General features: G+C 41.0%; 2 protein-coding genes across 4 annotated transcripts in view; both read right to left on the minus strand.

Moving 5' to 3' along the window:
• Nucleotides 1-913: 913 nt before the first annotated feature.
• On the minus strand, nt 914-18,416 carry LOC114607492 (1-aminocyclopropane-1-carboxylate synthase-like protein 1). Its single transcript, XM_028750751.2, has 15 exons — nt 18,116-18,416; nt 15,964-16,023; nt 15,433-15,503; nt 14,791-14,860; nt 13,056-13,122; nt 12,216-12,313; nt 11,119-11,196; nt 9,987-10,087; nt 8,059-8,145; nt 6,985-7,030; nt 5,898-6,039; nt 5,070-5,212; nt 4,210-4,363; nt 3,802-4,012; nt 914-1,967 (listed from the first exon to the last, which is right to left on the minus strand). The coding sequence occupies exons 1-14, from the start codon at nt 18,269-18,271 to the stop codon at nt 3,837-3,839; spliced, it is 1,449 nt and encodes a 482-aa protein (XP_028606584.2). The 5' UTR covers nt 18,272-18,416; the 3' UTR covers nt 914-1,967; nt 3,802-3,836.
• Nucleotides 18,417-24,299: 5,883 nt separating this feature from the next.
• Nucleotides 24,300-24,998, minus strand: part of PEX1 (peroxisomal biogenesis factor 1) — a 28,269-nt gene continuing 27,570 nt past the window's right edge. For all 3 annotated transcript variants that reach the window (XM_028751005.2, XM_028751004.2, XM_028751007.2), the window contains exon 24: nt 24,300-24,601. In XM_028751005.2, coding sequence (XP_028606838.2) covers nt 24,520-24,601 — 82 coding nt within the window. In that variant the 3' untranslated portion in view covers nt 24,300-24,519. The remainder of the gene's footprint in view (nt 24,602-24,998) is intronic.

The following is a 24,998-nucleotide window of genomic DNA, read 5'->3' on the forward strand; positions in this document are numbered from 1 at the left end:
CCGCAGCGTGGGGAGCCCTGTGGGGAATTCCTGCAAGGCTCCCCACTCTGCGGATGTATGCCTGGCGCGAGGGGTGCTCTGCTTCAGGGCGCCCCACCCGCCAGGCAGCAGGCTGCTATCCGCAGTGTGGGGAGCCCTGTGGGGAATTCCTGCAAGGCTCCCCACACTGCGGATGTGTTCCCGAAGCGCCTGGAGCTCTGCTTTCAGGGCGCCCGGCGCTCCGGGAAGCAGGCTGCTATCCGCAGCCTAGACACGGCTAGCGGAGCGCTAATCCCGAAGCCCCAAGCTTCGGGATTAGCGCGGCGCTTCGCTAGCCCTGGGAGAGCCCCGCGACGTCGCGGGGCTCTCCCAGGGCTAGCGAGACCTTGCCGGCACCCAGAAGCTTGGGGCGCGCTGAGCTCCGCACGCCCCAAGCTTCGGGATTAATGCAGCGCTCCGCTAGCCGTGGGAGAGCTGGGTCTCCCACGGCTAGCGGATAGCTTCCTGAAGCCTGGAGAGCGAGAGGGGTCGGTGCGCACCGACCCCTCTCACTCTCCAGGCTTCAGCGAAAGCCTGCATTCGCTCCATAGGACGCACACACATTTTCCCTTGCTTTTTAGGAGGGAAAAAGTGCGTCCTATGGTGCGAAAAATACGGTAAATTCTGCTCTTGTCCTTGCACAGCTGAAGTAGAACAAACATTGGGCAACAGCAGTTGTGGCTTCAGGTACTAACCAAAATCCTAGTTCTATTCTGGCCTGTAATTTAAACTGCAGCAATAAAAAATCCAGGGTTTTCTTTTATATAATCACAATGATTTAAAAGCTAGTAGCTATGAAAACAGCCCACCTCATCAGTGACAACGTATGTAAACTGTATTGGATCTTAAATTACACAAATATCCGCGCTCCTTTCCCAATCAGCACAACCAAGCATATGTTTTAAAAAAATATTTATGTTAAGAGTGCAAAACTTATCTGAGAGTGCAAGGATTTTGCAAGAATGATATGCAACAGCAAAATGTACAAATAAACCCTTTTCAGCAACAGAATGAAAACAAGATTTAGACACTTTCTTAGAAAGCAGTTACAGTGATAACACCCATATAGAAAACCCAAGCTTCTTTGTTTTAGATTACTTTCTGTGCATTATAAAAACAGTCTGTGAGTTGGCAACTAGTTATTAACAGCCAATTATCAACTGAGTCAACATTTTCTAATGTATTTACATACAAAGTATATAGCTTTTTGGACCAATGTTTAGAATCATAGAATTGTAGAGTTGGGATCCTGAAGATCATCTAAGTCCAGCTCCCTACAATGCAGGAATACGCAACCATTCCATACAGTGATTGAACATACAACCTTGGCGTTATCAATGCCACACTCTAACCAACTGAGCTATCCATTGCCCTATATGAACCAAGAGATATATGCAAGATAAGGTGCAAGATTCAGCTCTACTCTGCAGATTGTCCATGTTCAAAGCATCAGTCACATGCTTGACCTGAATATTAATGAAATTCAAATACTTGAAAATAAGATGGTGGTGTGACCTAATTTGAATTCTATAAAGGGGGAGAGGAGGAGGAGGAGAAAGTTTCAACTCTGTGCATATAGTTTAAGCATGGTCAATAATACAGTATCCTGGGGACAAATGGGAGGTGCTGAACCTCTCCCTCCTCCAATGATGCTTCCCTTGCACCTTTCCCACCTATTTTTGTCCTAACAGGGGTTACACCTTTAGCCTTGAAATTCTTCTAGGGGAAAAACAGCTGGGTAGAAGTCACTGTTGCATCTAATTTGGCCCATAGTGTTCTGAGGAACAGAACTAAGTATTCCAATGAGGAGAATATAGGACAGAAAGTCTGCCAGGTTGCAAATAAGTAGAATCTCCATAGTCAAATTAGTAACCATAGGTTACAACAAAATGTTAATGCCTGCCTGCCATACGAAACAAAACAAAGGGGAGTCAGAGTTACAGTAAATATACCGTATTTTTCGCTCTATAACACGCACCTGACCATAACACGCACGTAGTTTTTAGAGGAGGAAAGCAAGAAAAAAATATTCTAAACAAAACAGTGGATGTATGATTTTTGTGGTTCATGCTGTGGCCACAAACGTGATCTGACGGTGAGTTTGGGGTAGCCCAATGCAAAAATCCTGTGGATCCATGTGGATCCATGCTTTGTAACCACGTTTTTGCACCATTGCAGCCCCATGAAACAGTGGGTGCGTGATTTTTTTGGTGCAGGCTGTAGCCATGGACATTTTATGTGATCTGATGGTGAACCTGGGGTGACCCAGTGCAAAAATCCTGAGGATCCATGTGGATCCGTGCTTTGTAACCACGTTTTAAGTAGGGAGGGAAGGAAAAGCATTCAAGGGACAAGGAGCATGCGTGGGGTGTGTAGAGAAGGATGTGGCTAATGATGCAGGCAAGCGGTTAAAGGGGAGAAGGAACACGCGTTGGGTGTGTAGAGAAGGATGTGGCTAATGATGCAGGAGAGGGATTTAAGGGGAGAAGGAACACGCATGGGGTGTGTAGAGAAGGATGTGGCTAATGATGCAGGCGAGCGGTTAAAGGGGAGAAGGAACACGCGTGGGGTGGGTGGAGAAGGATGTGGCTAATGATGCAGGAGAGGGATTTAAGGGGAGAAGGAACACGCATGGGGTGTGTAGAGAAGGATGTGGCTAATGATGCAGGCGAGCGGTTAAAGGGGAGAAGGAACACGCGTGGGGTGGGTGGAGAAGGATGTGGCTAATGATGCAGGAGAGGGATTTAAGGGGAGAAGGAACACGCATGGGGTGTGTAGAGAAGGATGTGGCTAATGATGCAGGAGAGGGATTTAAGGGGAGAAGGAACACGCGTGGGGTGTGTAGAGAAGGATGTGGCTAATGATGCAGGAGAGGGATTTAAGGGGAGAAGGAACACGCGTGGGGTGTGTAGAGAAGGATGTGGCTAATGATGCAGGCGAGCGGTTAAAGGGGAGAAGGAACACGCGTGGGGTGGGTGGAGAAGGATGTGGCTAATGATGCAGGAGAGGGATTTAAGGGGAGAAGGAACACGCTTGGGGTGTGTGGAAAAGGATGTGGCTAATGATGCAGGAGAGGGATTTAAGGGGAGAAGGAGCTCGAGTGGGGTGTGTGGAAAAGGAGCTTTTCGGCGAGCTGAGAGGGGAGGGGGGAGGGAAAGAGCACTGTTGCTTTAAAGGAGCCAACCAGACAGCAGCCACTTACAACAGTGTAAGCAGCTCCTTTCCTCTCCCACTTTGCTCCTTCTCTCCCTCTTTGCTGCTTTACGCAGCTAATGGCGAATCCCCTGCAACCCAAGTCCTGCTCAGCGGATCAGCTGAGACGCTGGGAGAATCGTAATTTCCCTCTCTCCCTCATCCCGTGCCCTCCTGTCCCCAGCAGCCTTTTTAAAAACTTTTTTACTGGTTTTCACTGCGCTCGTGGCTCAGAGCCCTCCTGTGCCCCGCCGTCCCTCTGCAGCCTCATTGCTCCGTTTAGAGAGCGTTGCTAGCTGAGGCTGCAGCAGCTGTTGCTGGCTACGCGGCGCTTTTCCGGCTCCCTATGGCTCCCGTCTGTTCCTCCTCGCGTGTAAGCGGCTGCTGCCCGCTTTGCTGCCATGGCTCTCCTTCCCTCCCTCCCTCCTCGGCTCCTCCCCCTCCTCCTGGCTGTAAAGCAAGCAAAGCTTGCTTTGCTTGACTGACGGCAGCCATGGATCCAGTCGAGTGCATTCGCTCCTTAACACGCACAGGCATTTTCCCTTACTTTCTAGGAGCAAAAAAGTGCGTGTTTTGGAGCGAAAATTACGGTAAATATGCCATGCTTTGTTTTAGCATTCAGGTTCTTAGAAGACAGATATTTTCTTCAAGTGTGAATATCCTTCTGAGACATCATCCACTGATGTATTTATGTAGTTGGCTGAAGTTTCATCATCTAATTCAATATGCTCGTTTTCTTCATGAGATGAAGCTATAGGTTCATCTATTTTATCACGTAGCATTTGCTGAAGTCTCTGAATACCTACAAAAAGGAAGCAACATAAACATTTTAAAGGCATAAGATATTTCCTAAATGTCTGCTTGTATGCAGTACAGAACATATTGTAAGGCTGTATATATTCCTTGATGGCTTGAAAGTCTATGACAGTGCATATAGCTGAGTGAAGGATGAGAAAGGAGAAAGAGATCAGATAACCCTTTTATAGAATTGAAACTTACACAGGTAGATTCTGTCTATAGAATCTGAGAAGACCAGCCTAAACCATCCAGGTTCGTAACAGCAAAAGGCTTTCCCAGGACTAATGAGCAGCTTTTCACCAAGAATTTTCCACCATAAATCCATTTCAGCTTCAAATGTCTGTGACTTTAAGAACTAAGAGAAAACAAAGATACACGTTAACTAAATGCCACATTAGCAAACAAAGCACTTGACCTCCCCACCCGCAAAAGAACCAAAAGATCAGGTTTATCAAAGCATCTTTTGAGTTCAATTGAAGCCTTGGTGCTCTATTATTTTTCTTGCTTAGCCAATTACTCAAAATATTATTTAGGACCAGATGCTGCACCATTTATTTATTGTTTATCATGTTATGATTTAATTCAGTGGTTTTCAACCGGTGTGCCACAGCATGCTGGGGCACCTTAAATGATGGTCAGGTGTACTGCGGGTAGCACCAGCCTCCGTCCCTCCTTCCTCTGATGGTTTAGGCACTTAACTATGTCCAAAATTAATGAAGAGTACTTTTTTTCAAAAGCCTCTTTTAAGGGTGCAGGGTGGGGAGCTCCAAGCCCTTATCTTATCAATAATGAAAACCTGGTGCACTTTGAGACTGGGCACGTACAAGGGGCAGGGGACTGGTCCAGTCGCAGACCAGAAGTGCCGGATAGCATTGGGATGATGCATTTTTCCGAATGGGTTTGCTCATAAGCCTATGATCTCTCAATGTCTCGCTGGAAGTCCTATTTTGAATACAAAGCCCGGCAGGAAGGAAGGAGCTCACAAGACCAGCCACAATACAGCCAACTGTATTTATGTCCTTTAATCCACCCTCCCTGAGCCCTCCAGGTCCTCCACGTACTTTTCTGAAGTCAGCCCACACATATAATCCTCCTGAGCTTTTAAAAACAGGTATTCCTATCTCTGCAAGACCATCCACAAGAATGTTCTGTGCTTCCTTAAGTCTTCTTTTATTGGTTGGGAAAAACACATTATCCAGCCATTCTGCCAAAATAAGAGCACAAATCAGACCACACTGTTTCCCCCCCTCTTTGTATTATTCAGTCTTAGTAGTACTTTGACAAATTAAGGGGTAGGGAACTTTGGGAACAGCAGGCACTCTGTTAAAGGGATCCTGCATGGCAAATGTAAAGTGTAAAAAGTAGCTTATGTGATTGAGAGGGTTTTTGTTTGCATTGTTATGAAGTTAAGAAAATTCTTATTCCAGGTCAGACTATTTGTTCATCCAACCCAGCATTGTCTACTGTAACTGGCAGTGGTTTTCAAGGAGAGAGGCGTTTCACATCACCAGCTAAACGAGTTAACTAATCTGGAAATTCTGTTTTGCTGTCATCAGTCCTAATAGTTAATGATGGCAAGGTAACCACAGGCAAGGCAAAGCAAGATGAGACAGGTTCTGTACAGAACTTGTTCCCTGGTTGCTCAGATGGACCCAACACCAATTCAGCCACTTTACACGAACTTCAACAATATATCTAATAAATGAAAATGTAGTTCATAAACAATTTGAAACTGTGGAATAAAGCTGGCTAGATCATGGTCTGGCCAGGCACAGAGAAAAAAACAGAGCTGGATTTTCCTGGTCTGCAGTAACTATATAGTGTGAGGACTGGTGTTCATTACTTGGAATCAGGGCCATGTATGTTTGTGCACTTTCAAGTTTGCTAACCTCTGTCACGAAGGATCTGGGTGAGAACATATTGCACTGGTCCAGGACAACCATGGAAAACAGCCAGCTGATTAACTGCTTTCCTGACCTCATTATTTCTGGTGTATAATACTCCAACTCTGATGCCACACATGCCAAAATCCTTGAAAGGGAAGGGGGGAAAGTTTGTAATTAAAAAGTCTCTCTAAAATGTTAATTTGTACACAAAGCACATTTCTATCCAAATTAGCATTATCCAATGAAGACTAAATAATTTCTGATTCTTGTAATAAAATATAATTTATCAAGTTTCAAAGCACTTAACATTCTATACAAAAAGTTTTAAAGTTCATTTACGTATTAAGAAACAAAAGCAGAATAATTGATTTGATTTGCATAAAGTATTTCATTAGGTTAGAATTTTTGGCTGAAACCCATATGATGATCCCTGAAGTCTAGTTTTAGATTTCCAGTGTGGTAGAACAAGTGAAATTATAAACAATATGTGGCACTTGCATCCACACAGGGTCCTGGTTGTTTACAGCCAACCTTACTTGGCCCTCTCAAACCCCCTATTTTTGTAGCAAGCAAGAGAATGTCACCTGTCACTGGTTGCTAGAGTTAACCAAATCAACATGTAGTTGCAGCTCCCACATGGTGAGAGATTATAAATGGATATTCTGCAGCCTAAGCAATCAGAAGCCACCCTAAGGCTGCAATCTATTTATTTTGGAGTAGAATTTACATCGAAATAAACACCCATAAGGTTTGCACTGCACTGCAAGTCATATCCTAAACTATGGAAGAGCATAAAGTAGTTCATAGTCTACTGGCCAGCTTCTGGTGAGCCACCTAGTTGCCTGATAGTTCTTGGGATAGTTGCAAATGATACTGAGTTTATAACAGAATACCATCTTCCACTAATGGGTAGACCTGCTGTGCAACTGTGGCAGAGGCAAACATTATAATCTATTATTACACTGTAGGTTTTAAGTTCTCACATCAAAATTTATTTGGAACAATGAATTGGGTAGATGGAAGAATTTGACAGTTTCAAGAATTCAAGTACATTTTGAAGAAAAATTGATAACAAATATTTCTAACCTACCTTACTAAATCCCCACATAAAGTGTGTCCGGTCTGGATCTGGTAAACTAAAGAGAAAGATTTCAAGATAATTAATGTCTTACATTTATTTGGGGTGGGGAATCAACACTTTTCAGTTATAAGGACAATGGCAATTTACCCCGACCCAGCAAAATATTGGAGATATAGAAATCCATAGCACAGACAGCACATGTTCTGTACTCTCCAGAGAAATGAATGCAAATCCCTGTGTGCATGTGCATTGAAGTACATACAGATATCTGGATCAAGGAAGTCCTAATTATGGTCTATTTATTATTTATGTTTTCACCCCAACCTTCCTCCAAAGGAGCCCAAGATGGAGGGCACTGGATGGCAGTCTCCCCCCCCCCACGCTAAAGAAGGTATAATTCACTTGCCACATGAAGGAATACAGTCAATAGTCCCGCTCCTTCAGCATGTGGACAACAGGGTGCAGATGTATTTCGCCATAATTTTATACTTTTCTGCTACCCTTGTGATGGCTGCAACCCTGCTGCACTGGGTACATTACTTGCCAAGCAGGCTCTCTCTTACTTCACCAATGACCAGTTGCTACTCAGCTCCACCCCACTCTCCTCAAAGCATGCAACATATGTAAAAGTCCAGAAAGGAACTTGACACTAGATACTTCCAAGTGAGACATGGAAGAATTTTGGCTTGCACTAAGTGACCTAACATGTTACAGCATGCATGCACACTGGGCAGAGTTACAACAGACCTGTATGAGGAGCTCCCTGGCATGCGGAGGAAGCAGAAGAGCTACAATAGTAGTTAGCATTAAATTCACATATGAGCGATGGTCTGCTTAGTCCTAAATCAATTGACATGTAGGATTTTGTCAGAGAATGGCAAGACAAAAAAAGTCTACCAACCCTTGAAAATCATACATATGCTACCACTTCACCGATAATTACTTTGAAATAATAATTTATGCATACAGTAACTGGTAGATTATGTGTGCATGTATAAACAAACAGAAGAGATTTGCTATGTTACTCAACTAAAAAGCTGACATTATTTTTTTTCTAAAAAAGCAACAGGAAGGTACACTCACCTCTCCAAGCTAAGAATGCTTGTGAATGTGGTATCACCATATACAGACAGCATATAAATTTCATCCATTATTACATGTAATTTATGTCTATATAAAGAAAGAGACACACACAAGTCGTTAAAGTGTGTGTGTGTGTGTGTGTGTGTGTGTGTGTGTGTGTGTGTGTATATATATATGCATTCATTACTGCAATTGCTGCTTAGCAAATTCCTTAGAAATCTGCATATTCTATATTCAATTCAGTTATTATTATTATTAATTAAATATGTTTACTGCCCTTCATCCGAAGATGAAAGGGAAGTTCACAAAATAAAAATACAAAATGAAAACATAAAATACATAATAAAACAAAAACAAAAGCAACCAATAACTCTCATCCCACAGACACATTTAAAAGGCCATAGAATGTTAATCAGCCACAGGCCTGGTTGAAGAGAAGCGTTTTTGCCTGGCATCCAAAGATATGTAATGAAGGTCCCAGGCGAGCCTCCTTGGGGAGAGCATTCCACAAACAGGGAGCCACTGCAGAAAAGTGTTTCAGTGTTGCCACCCTCCAACCCTCTTGTGGAAGAGGCACCCAAAGAGCTGCTACTTAATATAAAGCAAAATGTTTTTAAAAACTGAACAGTGATATATAAAAGCGAGAAGTTAAGAACCAAGGATCCATATGTAATATATTGCACAATTAAGACATAAAGGCCAGAAAACACACACCACACAGCTTATTATATATGCATGCACAAGCCAGAAAACACATCAAACTGAATTCTTATTCCCAATATTAGCAGGCATTCAGAAGTATATGACTGACAGAAAGATGCTTAAATATCACAAAAGTATAAGTAACCAATTAAAGTTTATTATTATTATTTTTTGTAAAAAATTAAAAACATCAGATTCTTAGTTTTCAACTTCAGACGCAGACTGCATCCCCAAGTCTCATGCAGTGTCATGCTGAAGTGAAAAGAACTGTGCCATGTTTTGAGGCTTACTAAATATGTAATAACCACTTTAGTTAGAATCATAGAGTTGGAAAGGACCACAAGAGTCATGTGGCCCAACTCACTGCTATGCAGGAATCTTTTGCCCAACATGGGGCTCAAGCCCACGACCCTAAGATGAAGAGTCTAATGTTCTACTGACTGAGCTAGTTGTTACCTTCATTAGAAATAAGCCACATTTTAAAAAATTAATCCACTTCATGTAGATTGGTGGGGAGCAAATGGAACAAGCAAGGAGGATGGCGTCCTTTCGCAGATAAACTAAGTAGGAGGAAGTGTCACTGAACATAGTGAGACTTATGTCCAAGTAAGCGTACATAGGATTTCAGAGTAAGCATTACAAGAATGTGGCCAAGGATAAAAAATAGACATTACGGGGAAGTATGAGAAAATGTATTGAAATTTAAAGGAAACATTAGGGATCCTTCTTTGAGAAAGATAAAAATAATTTATTAATTTATGTTCCATATAGAATTCTATAGACTGGATGGACAAGTTACAGATTACAAGGACGCTTCATTTCATAAATTGGTTCAAACTTACTTTTCAAATCAACATATGTATCCCTATTAAACACTCTTACCACTACTTATTTTGGTAATTACCAGTTCTCATATTTATGACATATGTTTTAAAGAATCAATATAGTCAGGCTTTACGTGTACAGGAAATTTTTTTTAGAGGCACATAAAGCCATCTCCACCATAGTTATACATTCAGAAACTAAGTTTGCCAATTTAAGAATTCTAATGTTTTTCCACGCTACTAATAACCATAGATGACTATTACCATAAATGAATTTTCTGAACAAACCTTCTTATGGCCATATGCCAAATGAACTAAGGAAATTACCAAAATAACTTTCAAAACTAACATACTGCATCATAGAAAATTAAAAACCCAAACAAATAGCGCTAGGACTCAAACCTGTGTGCAAAGTCTAGACATTCTTTCAGTAACTGTGCTGGGTAAATGTCCCCTAATGGATTGTGAGGGTTGATCAGGATTAAAGCTCTGACTCTGATGCCCTGAAAAAAGAAAAACTGATAGTCGGGGACGCCATCATGACGTCAAACAAAGGAGTAGCGAGTCTGCAAAATTGCCATCCTTTCATAAAGTGCCAAGTATTGAAGTTTCTTGACTGAATATGAGCATATATATTCCTTTATAACCCTAAAACATATCCCAGTATCACATTTTCATGGCATCACATTTCATTTTCATCACAGCATGGCATTTTGTTATTTAGTTATGATTTTAAATTTCATCTGCTATAATTCAAATGACTAAATTTACAAAACTACAGATTTGATGTAATATATTAAATGATTGTTTTCTTGAAGAAATGTATATATAACACTAGTGTATAGAAAGACTGTAAAATTAGGATTCTTTTTAAACTAATGGTACTAAAACATGTTTAAATGGAAATATATTCAGGAAGGAAATAAACTTTCTTATGACCAAATTATTATGTAAATTCTGTAATTTCAGCGTAACTAAAACATACAGGGTTAGGTCTAGACTGTCATGCTTAGAGCAGACCTACTGAAATAGTACTTACATTAGTCATGACTAACTTAAGTCTTGTAGATTTTGATAGGTCTACTGCAAGCATGACAGTTGAATCCCATCCACTATTTTCAGTACATTTTCTCCTGTGAAAAGATTCTGCCACCTAGTAGCTTCAAGCTACTTAAGAAAAAACCAAGAAACAACAGCAGAAAAGATGAACTACTTTGGAAATCAAGGGAAGTAACTAAAGCAGTTTGTAAAAGGTAAGTATTAAGTTTAATATGAATTGCTCCATTTATTACTTGCAAATATTTAATGGGCTCACATAAGAACAGGAAATATATAATTTAGGATTCTAGTTTCATTCTTGAAAATGATGCATTAAAATGACATGACAACCTGCTTTTGGCCAAGTTGTGCACACGGGGGGAAAAAGCAGATTTATCAATTTACATTTCTAATAGGATATATTTCACTAAAAAGTTGACAAGGAAGTATTGAACCGAAAGCACAATAGTTGGAGTTTAGTAAAAAATATTCCTACCTGTTCTATGGCTCTCTGATGTGCAGTTTCTAATTTTTCAACAGTTAACTGAAATGGTCGACTTTCTTCATTAGTCACCTGCATAAACATTTCAAAAGGTGTTCAAAGACAGAAATTCAGTAAAACAATGCAATCTGCTCAGAATACCTATTTATTTTCACAAAGTGTTGGTGCTGACCTTTAAAGCCCTAAACGGCCTCGGTCCAGGATACCTAAAGGAGCGTCTCCACCCCCATCGTTCTGCCCGGACACTGAGGTCCAGCACCGAGGGCCTTCTGGCCGTTCACTCGCTGCGAGAAGTGAAGTTACAGGGAACCAGGCAGAGGGCCTTCTCAGTAGTGGCACCTGCCCTGTGGAACACCCTCCCACCAGATGTCAAAGAGAAAAACAACTACCAGACTTTTAGAAGACATCTGAAAGCAGCCCTGTTTAGGGAAGCTTTTAATGTTTAATAGACTATTATAATTAAAAATTCTGTTGGAAGCCGCCCAGAGTGGCTGGGGAAACCCAGCCAGATGGGTGGGGTATGAATAATAAATTTATTATTATTATTATTAATTTAATTTGAGGGGGGAAACAGCAAAATGAACAAGCAAGTAATGGTGGATGTGGCTTAAACACTGATTGAGCTTTCTTTTCCTTGTTTGTTGGGATGAACTCAATGCAGATACGCCCTTTTCAACTTGTTCTGGAGGAGGTAAAAGGGAGTTCAATAAACTCTATGATTCTTTGAGGATGCTTGGATCAAGGGCAGTGGTGACATTATGTAATCCCAGGAAACTGTTACTCTCTGAAAATGATGATTAATGAAGAGATAGACACACACACACTCACTCTAAAAAGACTGAGGAAAACAGTCAAGACTTCTGTAGGACAGTTTGTTGCCACCTCTGCTATATACACACTTGTGTATGAGACAACATCCACAGTAAACTTATTTGCCAAAACATATAGCACAGTCATACAAGAAGGGACATGTCTACAGTTTGGTTTCCATAGTCAGTAGTAGTTTTGTTGCTTGGGCTTTATATAATTGTGTTCATACATAGACAACATATCAGTATTTATAAGAAAGGAAATATTTAGTAAATATTTACCTCACTGAACAAGGGCACATGGATAGGTTGCATTCCACCATACAGCCACACTTTGGAGTTTATTCCACCATAATATGGAGTAGGAATCAGATACCCATCTATAAAAAGAATAAATAATGAAGGTTTACTTTCTTTTTAAACAAAGAATTTTACTAGTTTGTTAAAAAACAATGATAATTTATTTTGCCTTCATCTTACACACATCTTTAGACTACTACTTTCAAAATCTTTGTACATAATTACTGTGCTGCCAGAATTGGGGGAAAAAACATTGTGTGAACCACTTGCAGGTCTGTGCTATTCCTAAATGAATACTCTTACTAGCATACTAAAAAAAGTGACACAAATTTCACAGTAGAGGTTTTATCCCATTCCACATATAATTTTATTGCCATTAACCAATTGTTAAGACTCTACTATAATATATATAGCTACTTAGAAAGGGGGGTGCAGACCAATAGTTTCATTCTGCTAGCATGTACTTCACATCATTTAAACTATTTTTAGCTTACTCAAAGGGCACATAAAATAAAGCAATGAAGCAGTTTATTTTCTACATGATTTAGCCCCGGCTTCCTCAACTTCGGCCCTCCAGATGTTTTGAGACTACAATTCCCATCATCCCTGACCACTGGTCCTGCTAGCTAGGGATCATGGGAGTTGTAGGCCAAAAACGTCTGGAGGGCCGAGGTTGAGGAAGCCTGATTTAGCCATTATCAGCAGAGTGAACAAGATTTTATACCTTCTTTAAGATGTTCAGGCACTAATTACCACTAAATGACTGCTACAATATGTGATACATATACATACAATATGTGATACATATTCATGCCCCCTTACCTCCAGGATCACATAACACAGTTGACAGCGTAGCAAAGACGGCACAGCAGCCATTCAGAACTATAAACTAGAAACAGAAGACAAAATAGAAAGATACAATTAACAAAACTACAAAAGCAGCTAAATTTATTTTAAGAAATTAAAGACAAGTCTAAGGCAAGGATATCATACCCAAGTGTAGCAACTCAAACCAAATTAAAAAATGAACCACTGTAACTTCAAAACAATCAACCCTTAATTCCTCTTGTATATGTGAATTCTATTGGCTGGTATCCAATCAGTCATTGAAAAGTTTTGTTGAGATATAATGTAATTGAAATTATGGGTTCAGTGGTCTATAATATATGATATAAACACAGACCAGCAAAATATCAATTAATTATGTACCATTTTGTAGCTCTGATTTCCAAGTGGTTGCCTAGGTGTATGTCCCTGGCAATGACCATCTAAGATGGCATTGAAGTGAGTAGGATATGTTGTTTGCAGAGTCAATGTTTGAGAAGTGTGCTATGTTTGACCTCCTCATTTTACAGAGATAATCCAAGCACTAAATTTAGCAATCTGCCACTTTTTAAAAGTGTAAAGAAGTCACCTGATTTCAGTTGATCCATTCTGAGTATCACTTAGTTCAAGGGTGAGGAACCTCTAGCCCATTGGCTTTATTAGGCCTGACATGGATCCTAATTTGGCCCATAAGGCCATTTCCCCCAAATCATGTTCACCTGCTCCACATCCGATACCATGTGATATCAGCTGTGCAGCAGCCAATCCAAAAATGGGACCCTTAAAATGCACTCCTGGCATTGGCAAGGGAGGCTGGCTTTCACTGTCAATCAGCTGACATTTCATGACCGTGCTAGAGGAATCCTCAAAAGAGGAGGGCCTGGTACTCCCTGGAGGGAATCGCACAGACGTTCAGGCGGGGTCAGACAGCGCCAAGGCTGAAGCAGGACTATCAGGCAATGCAACATCCCAGCAGCTGCTATCTCCTATATATAGAGGGCCTGAGTTGAGAGGCAGTAGCTGAGTCACCTCCAACCCTCAGAGAGCAGTGAAAGATGAAAGGGCAGGACCAAGCAGTCCGCCTGAAAGCCAATACCTCCTTGAGAATGATAAGTTACTTGTGAGGAGCTGCTTCCTCATGAGTAGACCCAACACTACTGAGAGTTCAATAGCTGAGAGCAACAGCAGTGCCTAGGGTGGGACTTAGCAGGCTCTTGGATAAAAGCCTTTAGTTGCTTGCGAAAGCTACAGGAACAATGTCCTTATTCTAGCTTCTTGCTGAAGCTGTGCAATGAGACTCTGTGTGTGGTGTTTTGAAGTCCTGACGATCATCATCTGAGGGCAGTGTGATGTCAGGTGATTGACAGGTGGGTAGTCAAATGTAAATGGCAGGGGAAGTAAGAATTTGGTTCATTAGCTGGATATTAGATATCGCCCAATATTTTCAAACTATGTGCCTTGTTTCTGAATGTATCAAAGTTGAGTGTCATTATTTGAAGACAAATGGGTATCTTAAGCAAAGTTATGAGAGCTCCCTCTGATAAATTTCTTTTAGGTACTGGCTTTAACATAAAATTTTATCTGCAATAACAACCTGATAATTCTCAGTGTTGCAGAGTTTCCAAAATGATTTAAAAGTGATAACTTTTGCTATACCCTCATTTCAGATCTTATTAAAGATTCAGCAAACTTTCATAAAATTAAAGGAAAGGAAAGCAATGTGGTTCCTTACATGATCTGGATCTAGTGCTGTTGGAGCTTTTGCATATTCCGTAAGAAACTTTGCAATTTCTTCTCTAAAACTAAAGTTTAAAATTAACACAGTCAGAAAATTTGCATCAACATATTCATATATAAAGTTAGTTCTGGCACAACTTTAACTTTGAATTAGTCTTTTTATTCAATTCAATTGAAATTTTGCTACTGATTTCTTTAGAAGCATAGAACTTATTTTAAAAGTAAATATATGTAGAGGATCACATATTTTAAATTGCCCCTTTTCTGAAACTTGATTTTGGACTGAGTCCAGAAATCTGAATTCTAGAACTATTAAACACTGTAAATTGAAGGCAGCTATACCAAACAATTGCACGAAAGAACATTCATTTACGTACAATTGAACCTATTTCTATTAAATGTGTTCAAACAACAACTAGACATTTATGCAGTGTTATAAGCAGTCTCCAAGCACTAACACTACTGCATCAAAAGAAAATATGTCTAAGCCACAACCATTTATTTTAAGAGGAACTCTACAGAATAGCTTAAATCTCCTGCACAATGTCAATTTTAGTTGTTGAAATGTTTAACTGGAACTAGAAAAACAGGTAGCTGTTATAAAAAATAGATTGAAATGCTAAGCAATTTTTGTTACCTTTTAATGCCTTGTATATCTGAATACTGAAGTAAGTGAGGTTCCAGATAAGCCATGTCAGGTTTTACGAGCTGTCATTTTTTAAAAAAGAGACAATTAAAGTTTTTAATTATATGACAGGTAGTTAGATTCACACATTGCTATTTATATTTCCCACAGTTCATCAATTTTTTTCGAGTTAAGCTGTCTTAGCTGATCTTGGATGAAAACCAATCCATTTCTCAGAGCTGGGTCTGATTTTGGCTCCTCAGCTGCACTAGCCTGGAGCCATAACAGCAAAGGATATCACAGCCCCTCCTCACTTTCTGTCCTGGTTGGAGTAAACCAACAAGATGCAGGGGCGATTTGCCACTCTGACCTGCTGTCCCAGTCCATGGCTTAGGCTTGTTTTGCTTGCACACTACATAGGTAATGTTATTAAACACAGTGCTTGATTATTCATAAGAAATTATCATGACCACTAATTAGTACTACCTACTGATCACAATTTCAAAACTAAGTTGCGCAATTCATGTGGGAAGCCAAACTTACCCTTTCCTGTATTAAATCAAAGCAAAGCTTGTTCTCACTTGTTCCAAAATTCAAAATGCCCTGAAAATAGGAATGACAATTTAGATAGCTACCACCATTAATGGGTTGGTTTTTTAAAAACATTTTCTGTTTACTTTTTCCATGAACCCTCTTGGTCAGAAAACTAAACCTAGTGTCTAAAGGACAGTATGAAAATAAACCGCCACCATTATATATTTTTTCCACTATATAAACAAAGGAGCAACAACTTCATACTCTCTTTAAGGCACCTTCCTACAGGTATGTTCCCAACTTAACCACCATTTCTGCTTCTTAAGGACTGAAGTCTTCTAGAAATAGATTAAATTAACAGGTATTATTTTCAAATATATTTAACTTCACATTTTAATATCTGTACAACCACTTTGTTTTTAAAAAACAGGTCTCTGGAAAGGACAAGAGTCTCTTACATAAGAGTACAGACAGCAACTATGTTCACACTCAGCTGTTCTACTGATCAGACTGCAGAAGTTGGAAGCAGCAGCACCAACAACATACTTCTAGTAAGGAGATTTCAGGTCAGAGGATAATGTAACTCTCCCATGCTGGAGCAAACCAGATTAAACTACTTCTGCTTGGAGCCAGCTGGCACTTTGCCATTGGAGCCTAGACTGAAAAGCAGCAGTACAATTTCTGCTGCCACAATTTCTCCCCTCTCCTCCAAAATATCCCCTCTGCTACATTGTATGCAATGAACTGCATCCTTCGCTCCTGAAGGCTGTTGCAAAACTCTGACCCAAGGTTTGGAAGCTTCGTATCTGCACAGTCTTTAAGATTGCCTCACTTCCACACCTTCTTCCATACAGTGTTTTATTACCACACCTCTTTCTCCACATCCCCTTGTTTTTTTCTGCAACCCTCACACACATCATTTCCAAGTGTTTCTGCTCCCCTTAACTTTTCTTCCATGCCCCCCTCCTCCACAGCACAACCATTGGTGCTCAGCTTTCGGTATTCATTCTTGTGTTGGATGGGGGTGGGGATTTCACATTGTTAGCTGACTTTTAGTGTATTTTTTAGTCTTAGATTTGGGATTCCCTTTTGGCTGTGTGAAGTGATAGAAGTTTAATAAAATAAACCAAGCCATTTCTTCACTCAGACTCAAAACTTCTCATCTCCATCTCCATTCTACTTCAGCTCATCTTCCCACTATCCCCAACCAAAGGAGTGCCAAATGCCAACTTGAATAAAAACATTTTTTGGGGGGAGGGGAGGTAAGCCCTGGCCTGCGTAATTGATCACAAGGCGTGTACACACCATTTGAATGGTAATGCCCATCAACTTTGCCCCCCCCCCAATATTTTATGGGGGGGGGGGAGAGACTTTGGCCTCTAAGATTTGGCTTCTACGAGTCCAGCCAAGCTTCTCTTTCTGGTCCTCCAGACTTTCCCCAGTCATACACCCCTCAGCAGTTACGCTTCACACCCTCCTTGACTGCTTTTGCCTGGCTAGAATATCTCCTTCAACTCTGATAACGCCTGCTGCTTGCATGAGTGTAGGAAATGTGTATGAGTGTGCATGGAAATTAGTTTTTTTTAATTACTATTGTTATTTACTGATTAAAGCTCAAATTTACATCAGTTGCCCCACCCACTTATGCCTCCGACCCCATTCACCACCAGCAAGTGCCCCCCCCCCCCCCGCTTTCCCATAATAAGTGGTAGATCATGGGCTTTGCATGCGGAAGGTTCCAGATTCAATCCCCAGCATCTGCGGGTAGGGCTGGGAGAGACTCCTACCCCAAACTCCAGGGAGCTGCTGCCTGTCAGTGCTGACAATACTGAGCTTGATAGACTCAACTGCCTGTCTCTATATAAGGCAATTTCCGATGAAATTGCGCGCCTTTTCCAGGCGTTGGGCTGAAAAAGGTTGCCCTACCACAATACCGTCCCATTTAAAAAACCCACCCACCCACAAAAGCCTCTGTTCTCACACTCTTGTCACAAGGACTTGACTTGACCCACCCATGGCTCCATGTTTTATACCCTGCGCCCTATTTCCTCAATACACTAGCAGAGAAGCCTCCCGCCCCCCCACACGTCCTGCCCCACCAGCGGCTTCTTTTACACCCCCCTTGCAAAAACCACCGACTCTCTCTCTCTCACACACACACCTGAGGGTTGTGAGCGGCGTCGAACGGATCTCGCACGTACATGTCGAAGCCCTTCTGCAGCAGCCCCTTTGCGCTGCCGGCAATGCCGGCTCCCCGAGCTGAAAGCCCTAGATCAGGCGCCGCCGCCGCCGCCGCCGCCGCCTCGCCGTCCGCCATGGCGCCGCCGCGCGCGGGGAAAGCGGCAGAGTCCGCCCGCCGCCGCCTTGCGCTGAGGGAGCGGAAGGAAAAGAGGCAGCGAGACGCGAAGGGAGGAGCAGCGAATGCCGGGAAAGGGCGGTGAAGACGTGTCTCCTCAGCCGGTGCGAACGGAATTGAAGGGTGCGCTTTTGGGGAGCCGGTAATATAGTGGTTAGTCACAGGCGGAGCCACAGGACACACACACACACACACACACACACACACACACACACACACACACACACACACAAGTGCCCCCCTCAAAAAACAAGGAGCTCATCCCTACTTGCCCCTCCTCATTTCTGAACTCCTTTTTATCATTTTTATTACATTTTCTGTTTTACTGTTTAGAATACTCATTTAAACATCCTTAAAATATCAATTACTTCCCTTCTTCTCTTTCCATGGTTCATTTTGCATATCGTAAACCCCTGCATATGTTACATAAACTAAACCATTTACTATTCCGTTATTACATCCATCCAAACTTATTTGCACTTATTTGATTTATCTTAATGCTGCCAACGTTTTTCATTTCTGAACTCCTGTCATTATACTGTGTTTTTTTCTTTCTTTCTCTAGAACTATAATTTGCCCCTCCTGTGACTCACCCCCATCTCTCCATGGGATCCAGAAGCTGAGCTGGTGACGGTGACCAGAGCTGCAGTTTCTCCCTCAGAGGACTGACTAGATAGGGATTTGTCTTATTTCTCTTTTGGAGCTGTTAAAAGCCCTCTTCAGGCAATATCGCCCAGGCAAGGAGTGGGGATGTGTCTTTAGCCCAGCCCCCTGAAGTAAAGCAACCCAGTTACCATAATCTGCCGAAGTTTTAGGGGAGGGTAGTACCTCTGGTGGGGGACACATGTGCTCCTTCGGTGGTAGTTTGTCCACCTTTGTTCCCCCATCCTGCACTCAGCTCCCACCTGTGGCTCCTAGAAGATGTCAGTGTGTGACAGCAGCCACATCCCAAGAACAGTAAACTGGCTGGCTGAACCAGGCGAGTGAGTTAGGGACTTCCCCTGCATGCAAAGACAGGCTCTGGCCGATTGAGCGGATAGGACTAATAGTGGGTCTAACGGTCAAGAAGGTGGTTTCTGCATGTGCCGTAGAGGGAAGTGAGGGGCAGATGGGGCTAGCCAACCTAGGAAGGTAGCCCACCGAGGAGAAGGAGAACTCTGAACCTAAACCTCCGCTTTGTGGGATATTTTTGGGAGAAGAAAGGGCTAAGGAGTAAATCCTACAGAAATCCGGAGTGGAGTCCCTAAGGCGGTTGGATGGCACCTTGTACACTGCCTTCTGGCAACTCCTGCAGCCAAGCAGGTGCCCAACATATTGCTCTGCTTTCCTTTGGGCCACACCAGCGAGGCTGAGAGTGGGGTCTTGTCATTTGGGCAGCCTAGGGCCTCCATACACACTGCGTAGGCTTGCACACAAAGGAGGTCACTTCAGTGCTGATAATGCAGCAGTTTGACTTCACCCTCAAGAGACACCCTCCATTGTCTCTCAAGACAAAACAGATGGCAACAACTGAGAATGGGAATAGTGTAATTCATAGTCCATGTTTTATGTATGTCTGCCAGCAATTAACTTAATGCAAAAGTCCATCCCACCTACCTTCAGTTCTTGATCAATATAAAAGGTGTGTAGAGAATAATATTTTTTGGTTGGTTACTTCGGTGTGTTTGTTTCTTTCCTGCTGCCTGTTTTGTTGTTAATATTAATTGCATTTAAATACCACCTTTTTCTCCAGGTTCTCCTCCTTCTCATTTAATCTCCACAATAACCCTGCGAGGTAGGTTAGTCTGAGAGGCAGTGACTGGCCCAAGGTCACCCAGTGACCCTCCTGGCTAGGTATAGCACTCAGGCTTTTCTTTACATGCTTCACTCAGCAGAATGAACATCTCAAGTTCCTGACCTACTGCCTTGGATTGGTAATGATGAATTTTATTCTCACTCAAGATGCTAGGAACTTAGAACACGTGTTTTACAACTAGGTGGACTGGAGGAAGAAGTTAGGTGGCGGCTTGGGACCAAACTGCCTAAAAGTGTGCCTTATCCATTATCAACCAGGTGGAGGGGCAGGATAGAAACTCAATAAATAAATCCATCTCAGATCCTACAAGTGGCAGGTAAGGCCTTGGTGGTGTACTAGTGGGGAGTACCCACTTGATATTGTCCTTTTCCATGGTGGTTCCCCATTTGTGAGATGTGCCTATTAAAAAATAGGACACTAAACAGGCATAGGAATGCATGCCTAAGAGCCTTGTTTCACTTTCTAAGAAAGAGAGTTTTACAGACAACTGTTGTCAGGTCAGAGCCATTTTTCTTTTATGTTAAAGCAAATTGAAATAGACAATATTATACAATAGAAGCTAGGTCCAGACAACAATGCTGCAACTGCTAATTCCTCTTCTCAAATTGTATTCATAATTGACGTGCATAAGATTGCTCTGCTTACTCAGAAGTAAGATCCACTGAGACTTACTCCTGGGCAACGGTGTAAGATTGTTGTTGCTACCTTGAGAAAATTGGATTAACAGAAAATAAAATGGTTACATTTCAGATAACTGTATGCATGCATCTAAAACTCTGAAATTCTTATTGTTCTTGTGTTTTTTATACTACTCCACATCAAATAGAGAACGTTTATTTATGGAAGAAATACACAAAGTTAAAATGAATACCCTGAAACAAAAACCAACACAATATTCTGGTTACATATTTACTTTACTGTAAATGGGAAAAAACCTGTGACTGAAATTTCCCCAGACAGAATTTATGGGCAGGTCATCTATCCCTCAATGTGACTGCGTCTACCCGTGTTCACTCTCTTTCAAGGAATCTTAAGATCTATTCCAGCTGGAGCAAGCCACTGTTTTTTTTTGTTTTTTTTTTTGCGAGGTCAGTCAAGGATAATTGCTATGTGTAAACAGACATCTATCCTACAGACAGACTGTTATCTAATAGCAAGCTAATACCATATAATGCTTGCATAATAGCCTAGGAAAGATTATGCTAGGAAAAGTCATAGGCGTTCGGAAAGAATCTACCCTGTGAAAAGAAAAGATACCATATTCTTATCGGTACATAAACACTTGTTAACACAAAGAAGTATCAAATCACTTTTTCTTCAAACATTTATTGAGAGCAGCTTTCTCGATTTGTTTGCTTCTGTCTTCACTTTGGATTAGGAACTTGATCTGATAACAATATAATCAAAGCAGAAAACAGCTTCCATTACTTTAGCTACTTGTATGCTAATACTGCATGGAAGTTTCTCTGACTGAAGAAGCATGCAGTCACATTTTTCTTTAAAAGTGAAATATTAACATAAAGTACCCTCTTCTTGGCATTTTGATAAAAGCTGTAAAAAAAATAATGCGCTGTATTTTTATATTGTAAACAGCACTGTGATCGTACGATGGTGGTATAGAAATTTAATAAACAACACATATTATTGCTGGGTTTTTTTATTGTATTGTTGTCCCCATAATCAGAGAATAACTAAACACAAGACATAGTGGGTGTCAATAAATTAAGGTTTATTCAGAGTAGATCTATTTAAAGTAATGAATGTGTTAGGTCTACTTTAAGTAAAAATTGTTTGAATAGCACCCAGTGCCTTCAAACCTGAATCCTCCTAAGTAACATATTTCCAATAAAATATACTTCAGCTAGTATTTAGGAATTGGTCAATGACTGACAGTTGTGTAAAATAAATCTGACAAAACTGCATCATCAACTGTTCTTCAGATTTATTAATGACTGAATAAAATGTGACTGGGGTATATTTCTTCTCATGGGAACATCTCATGCTACAGCCAATTGTGACTAAGGTACTATAATCTGATGTAGCTGAGACTGCAGTATGTGTCTAGTTCTTTTGAAAACACTTACACTGCTGGCTGATCCATTCACCTAGCTTACCCTCTGGAAAAATGTTAAGGGATTGGGCGGGGGGGGGGGGGGGGGAGAGAGAGAGAAAGGCAAGATCTGTCCTGCCACCTGGGTGTGTTTCAGGCATGCAAGTCCCGAAGGTGACTGGGTCTTGAAGCAACATTCCAACATCCCTTAAGTGTATGTCCAAGTGGGGAACACAGAGCTCATCCCTGATTACCCCTGGGATGGATCCTGCCCAATGCCCCAACCACCACAGGAGGGCCCATCATACCCGTTGCCAAACAAAGGCAGCTATAATTGATCTTAACAAGCCAGGTTAAGATCCTGTAGTCAGATGTCATTGCAGAATGCTGTTTTCAGCTACAAGAAGTGGAAACTAAGTTACTGTAATTTGATAGATTTAAGACCATAGTAGGTTACTACATTTTAGAAGCAGTTATATGGCATTATGTAAATTAAACACTTGCTGATACTGCCAGACATGGTTATAGTATATATACTGGTTCATATAACAGTTTGGGTTACATCAAAGGAAGGTCCTGATGCTACTACTATTCAGAATAGTTTGACATCTGCTTATTGCTAAAATGGTAATTCCAGATACTAATCCACAAAGTGCAAATTTGAGAGTTTATATGCTTCTAAAACCATTATTTTCTGAAATAATTATGGGAAGGTTACTCAAGGTCTGTTGGATAGGTCAACTGAGAAGACCACCTGACAACTCATATGCTGTTAGGTCAGTGAAAGGAAATATATATTGGGTTGTCAGCAGGTACAGTCTGAAATAAATGCTGAGAAACTGAATTAAGGTTTTAACATACCACATGGGCAGAGTGTGATACTATGATACTGAGATGGGTTAGTAACGGAGTGCTGATCTGCTGTTGCTTCAGATACAGATGAATTCTGATATTTGCAGAGGAGGGCAGCCAAGATGATAAAGGCTCTGGAAACCAAGTCTTATGAGGAATGCTTGAGGGAGTTGGGTATATTTAGCCTGGGAAAGAGGAGACTGATATGGTAGCCATCTTCAAATATCTAAAGGGCTGTTGCATGGAAGGTGGAGCAAACTTGGTTTTTTTTCTGCTCTGGAGGCTAGAACCTGAACCAATGGATTCAAGTCATAAGGAGATTCCTACTAAACATCAAGAAGAACTTTTTGACAGTAAGAGCTGTTTGATGATGCAATTCCCTTGGGAGGTTGGAGGCCATCTCTTAGGGATTCTTTAGCTGTGATTGCTGCATTACAGGGGGTTGGACTAGATGATTCCTGGGGGAACTTCCAACTCTACAACTCTATGATTAGTGGTGTTTGCCAGTCTGGGGCTGATGGGAGCTGTAGTAAAAAACATATGGAAGACACCAGGTTGGCAAAGATCAGTAATAAACAGAAGTAATTGGCTCCCTATTTATAAAAAGATACTGTCTCTGCTTACATCATGTGGAGCTACAACAACTATTGCTGTCCCAAGGGACACTGACACCACAACCATTCTTTTTGAATGTCTAAAAGACTAAATATAAACTGTTAATCCTTTAGAGATTGTATGAAATGAAAACCAGGGCACCTCCCACAGGCCACACTGAAGACATATCAGTGTAATGGGAAAAATGGGAACAATCTGATAAATATTCTAAGCACTTGAAGCTGACCTAGGTTGCAGAACAGTGTTAGATGGCGGCTTAAAATTCTTTGTAAATTCTGGAAACAAATAATGGGATTCTCTGTACAACACCACGCCTAAGCATAGATAAATCCAATTGAATTGGTAGCATCATCTTGCGAAGCACCTTCTCTCTAGCATATTACTTGCATAAAGAAAGCCAGGAGTAGAAAGGTGGTCACACTGGGTGCTACCCCAAGAATACATGATGCACATCTCCTTTTCCTCTTGAAGATAATGGTAACTTAATTCTGATACTGACAACATGGATTCTATAAGCCTACTATGAACAGGAAGGGTGAATATGACTTCATACAGTTTTATATTTAGTTTCGGTGTGGTGGCTATCAGAATTGAAGCCAGCTAGAGCTCTAGGCAGTCCAAGATGATAGCTTAATCTAAATAGGAAATTAAAACAACTTAAAACACAAGGCAGCCAATAATATCTCAAATATTTTATTATAGGTTTGTAAGAGGACATAATCTGAAAACTAAAATTATGTAAAACAGTTTTGAAACAATTAATTTTAAAGAAATCTATTATTTGTCATTTCAGCATTAACATAGCTGCAGGTATATATTTTAATATGATTTAATAATGGAAATACTTTACTTAAAAAATTATTTTGGGATAATCACCATAAACGCATTAAACAGCAATTAAGCTAATGTCACTTTTTGTCCTGGTTTGAAAGTTGCTCCACTGGGCACTTTCCTCTTTGGATTGCGAAAATTATCGTAGCTAAAAAACAACAATAGTAGTGCATTACCACCAGATCTATGCTTTGTAAGAAAATTATTCAGGTGAAATCTAAAGAAGGCCAAATTCTAAGTAAAACCAGAAATACCTAAGAGGCTTCTTTGGCAAAAACATTTAAAAGTAGCAGTTAACATTTGTATTAGCATTCTTCAACTCCCTCTTCACCATTCAGGAAAACTAACAAACAATAAACAAATTCATTATAGTTAAATAAGAATTTTAAAGTAATAACACAAATAACCTATAACTAAGAAAATGTTTAACGTCCACAGAAAACTTTTTTACAACATTTGTTAACAATCAGTGGCAAGCTTCGGCAGACTTCTCTTGGAAGCAGAAGCAGCTGGCAAGCCAATGTGGCATAGTGGTTAGAGTGCTG

Source organism: Podarcis muralis, chromosome 12 (genome assembly GCF_964188315.1).
Source record: "Podarcis muralis chromosome 12, rPodMur119.hap1.1, whole genome shotgun sequence".
In the NCBI taxonomy this organism is placed as follows: Eukaryota; Metazoa; Chordata; class Lepidosauria; order Squamata; family Lacertidae; genus Podarcis; species Podarcis muralis.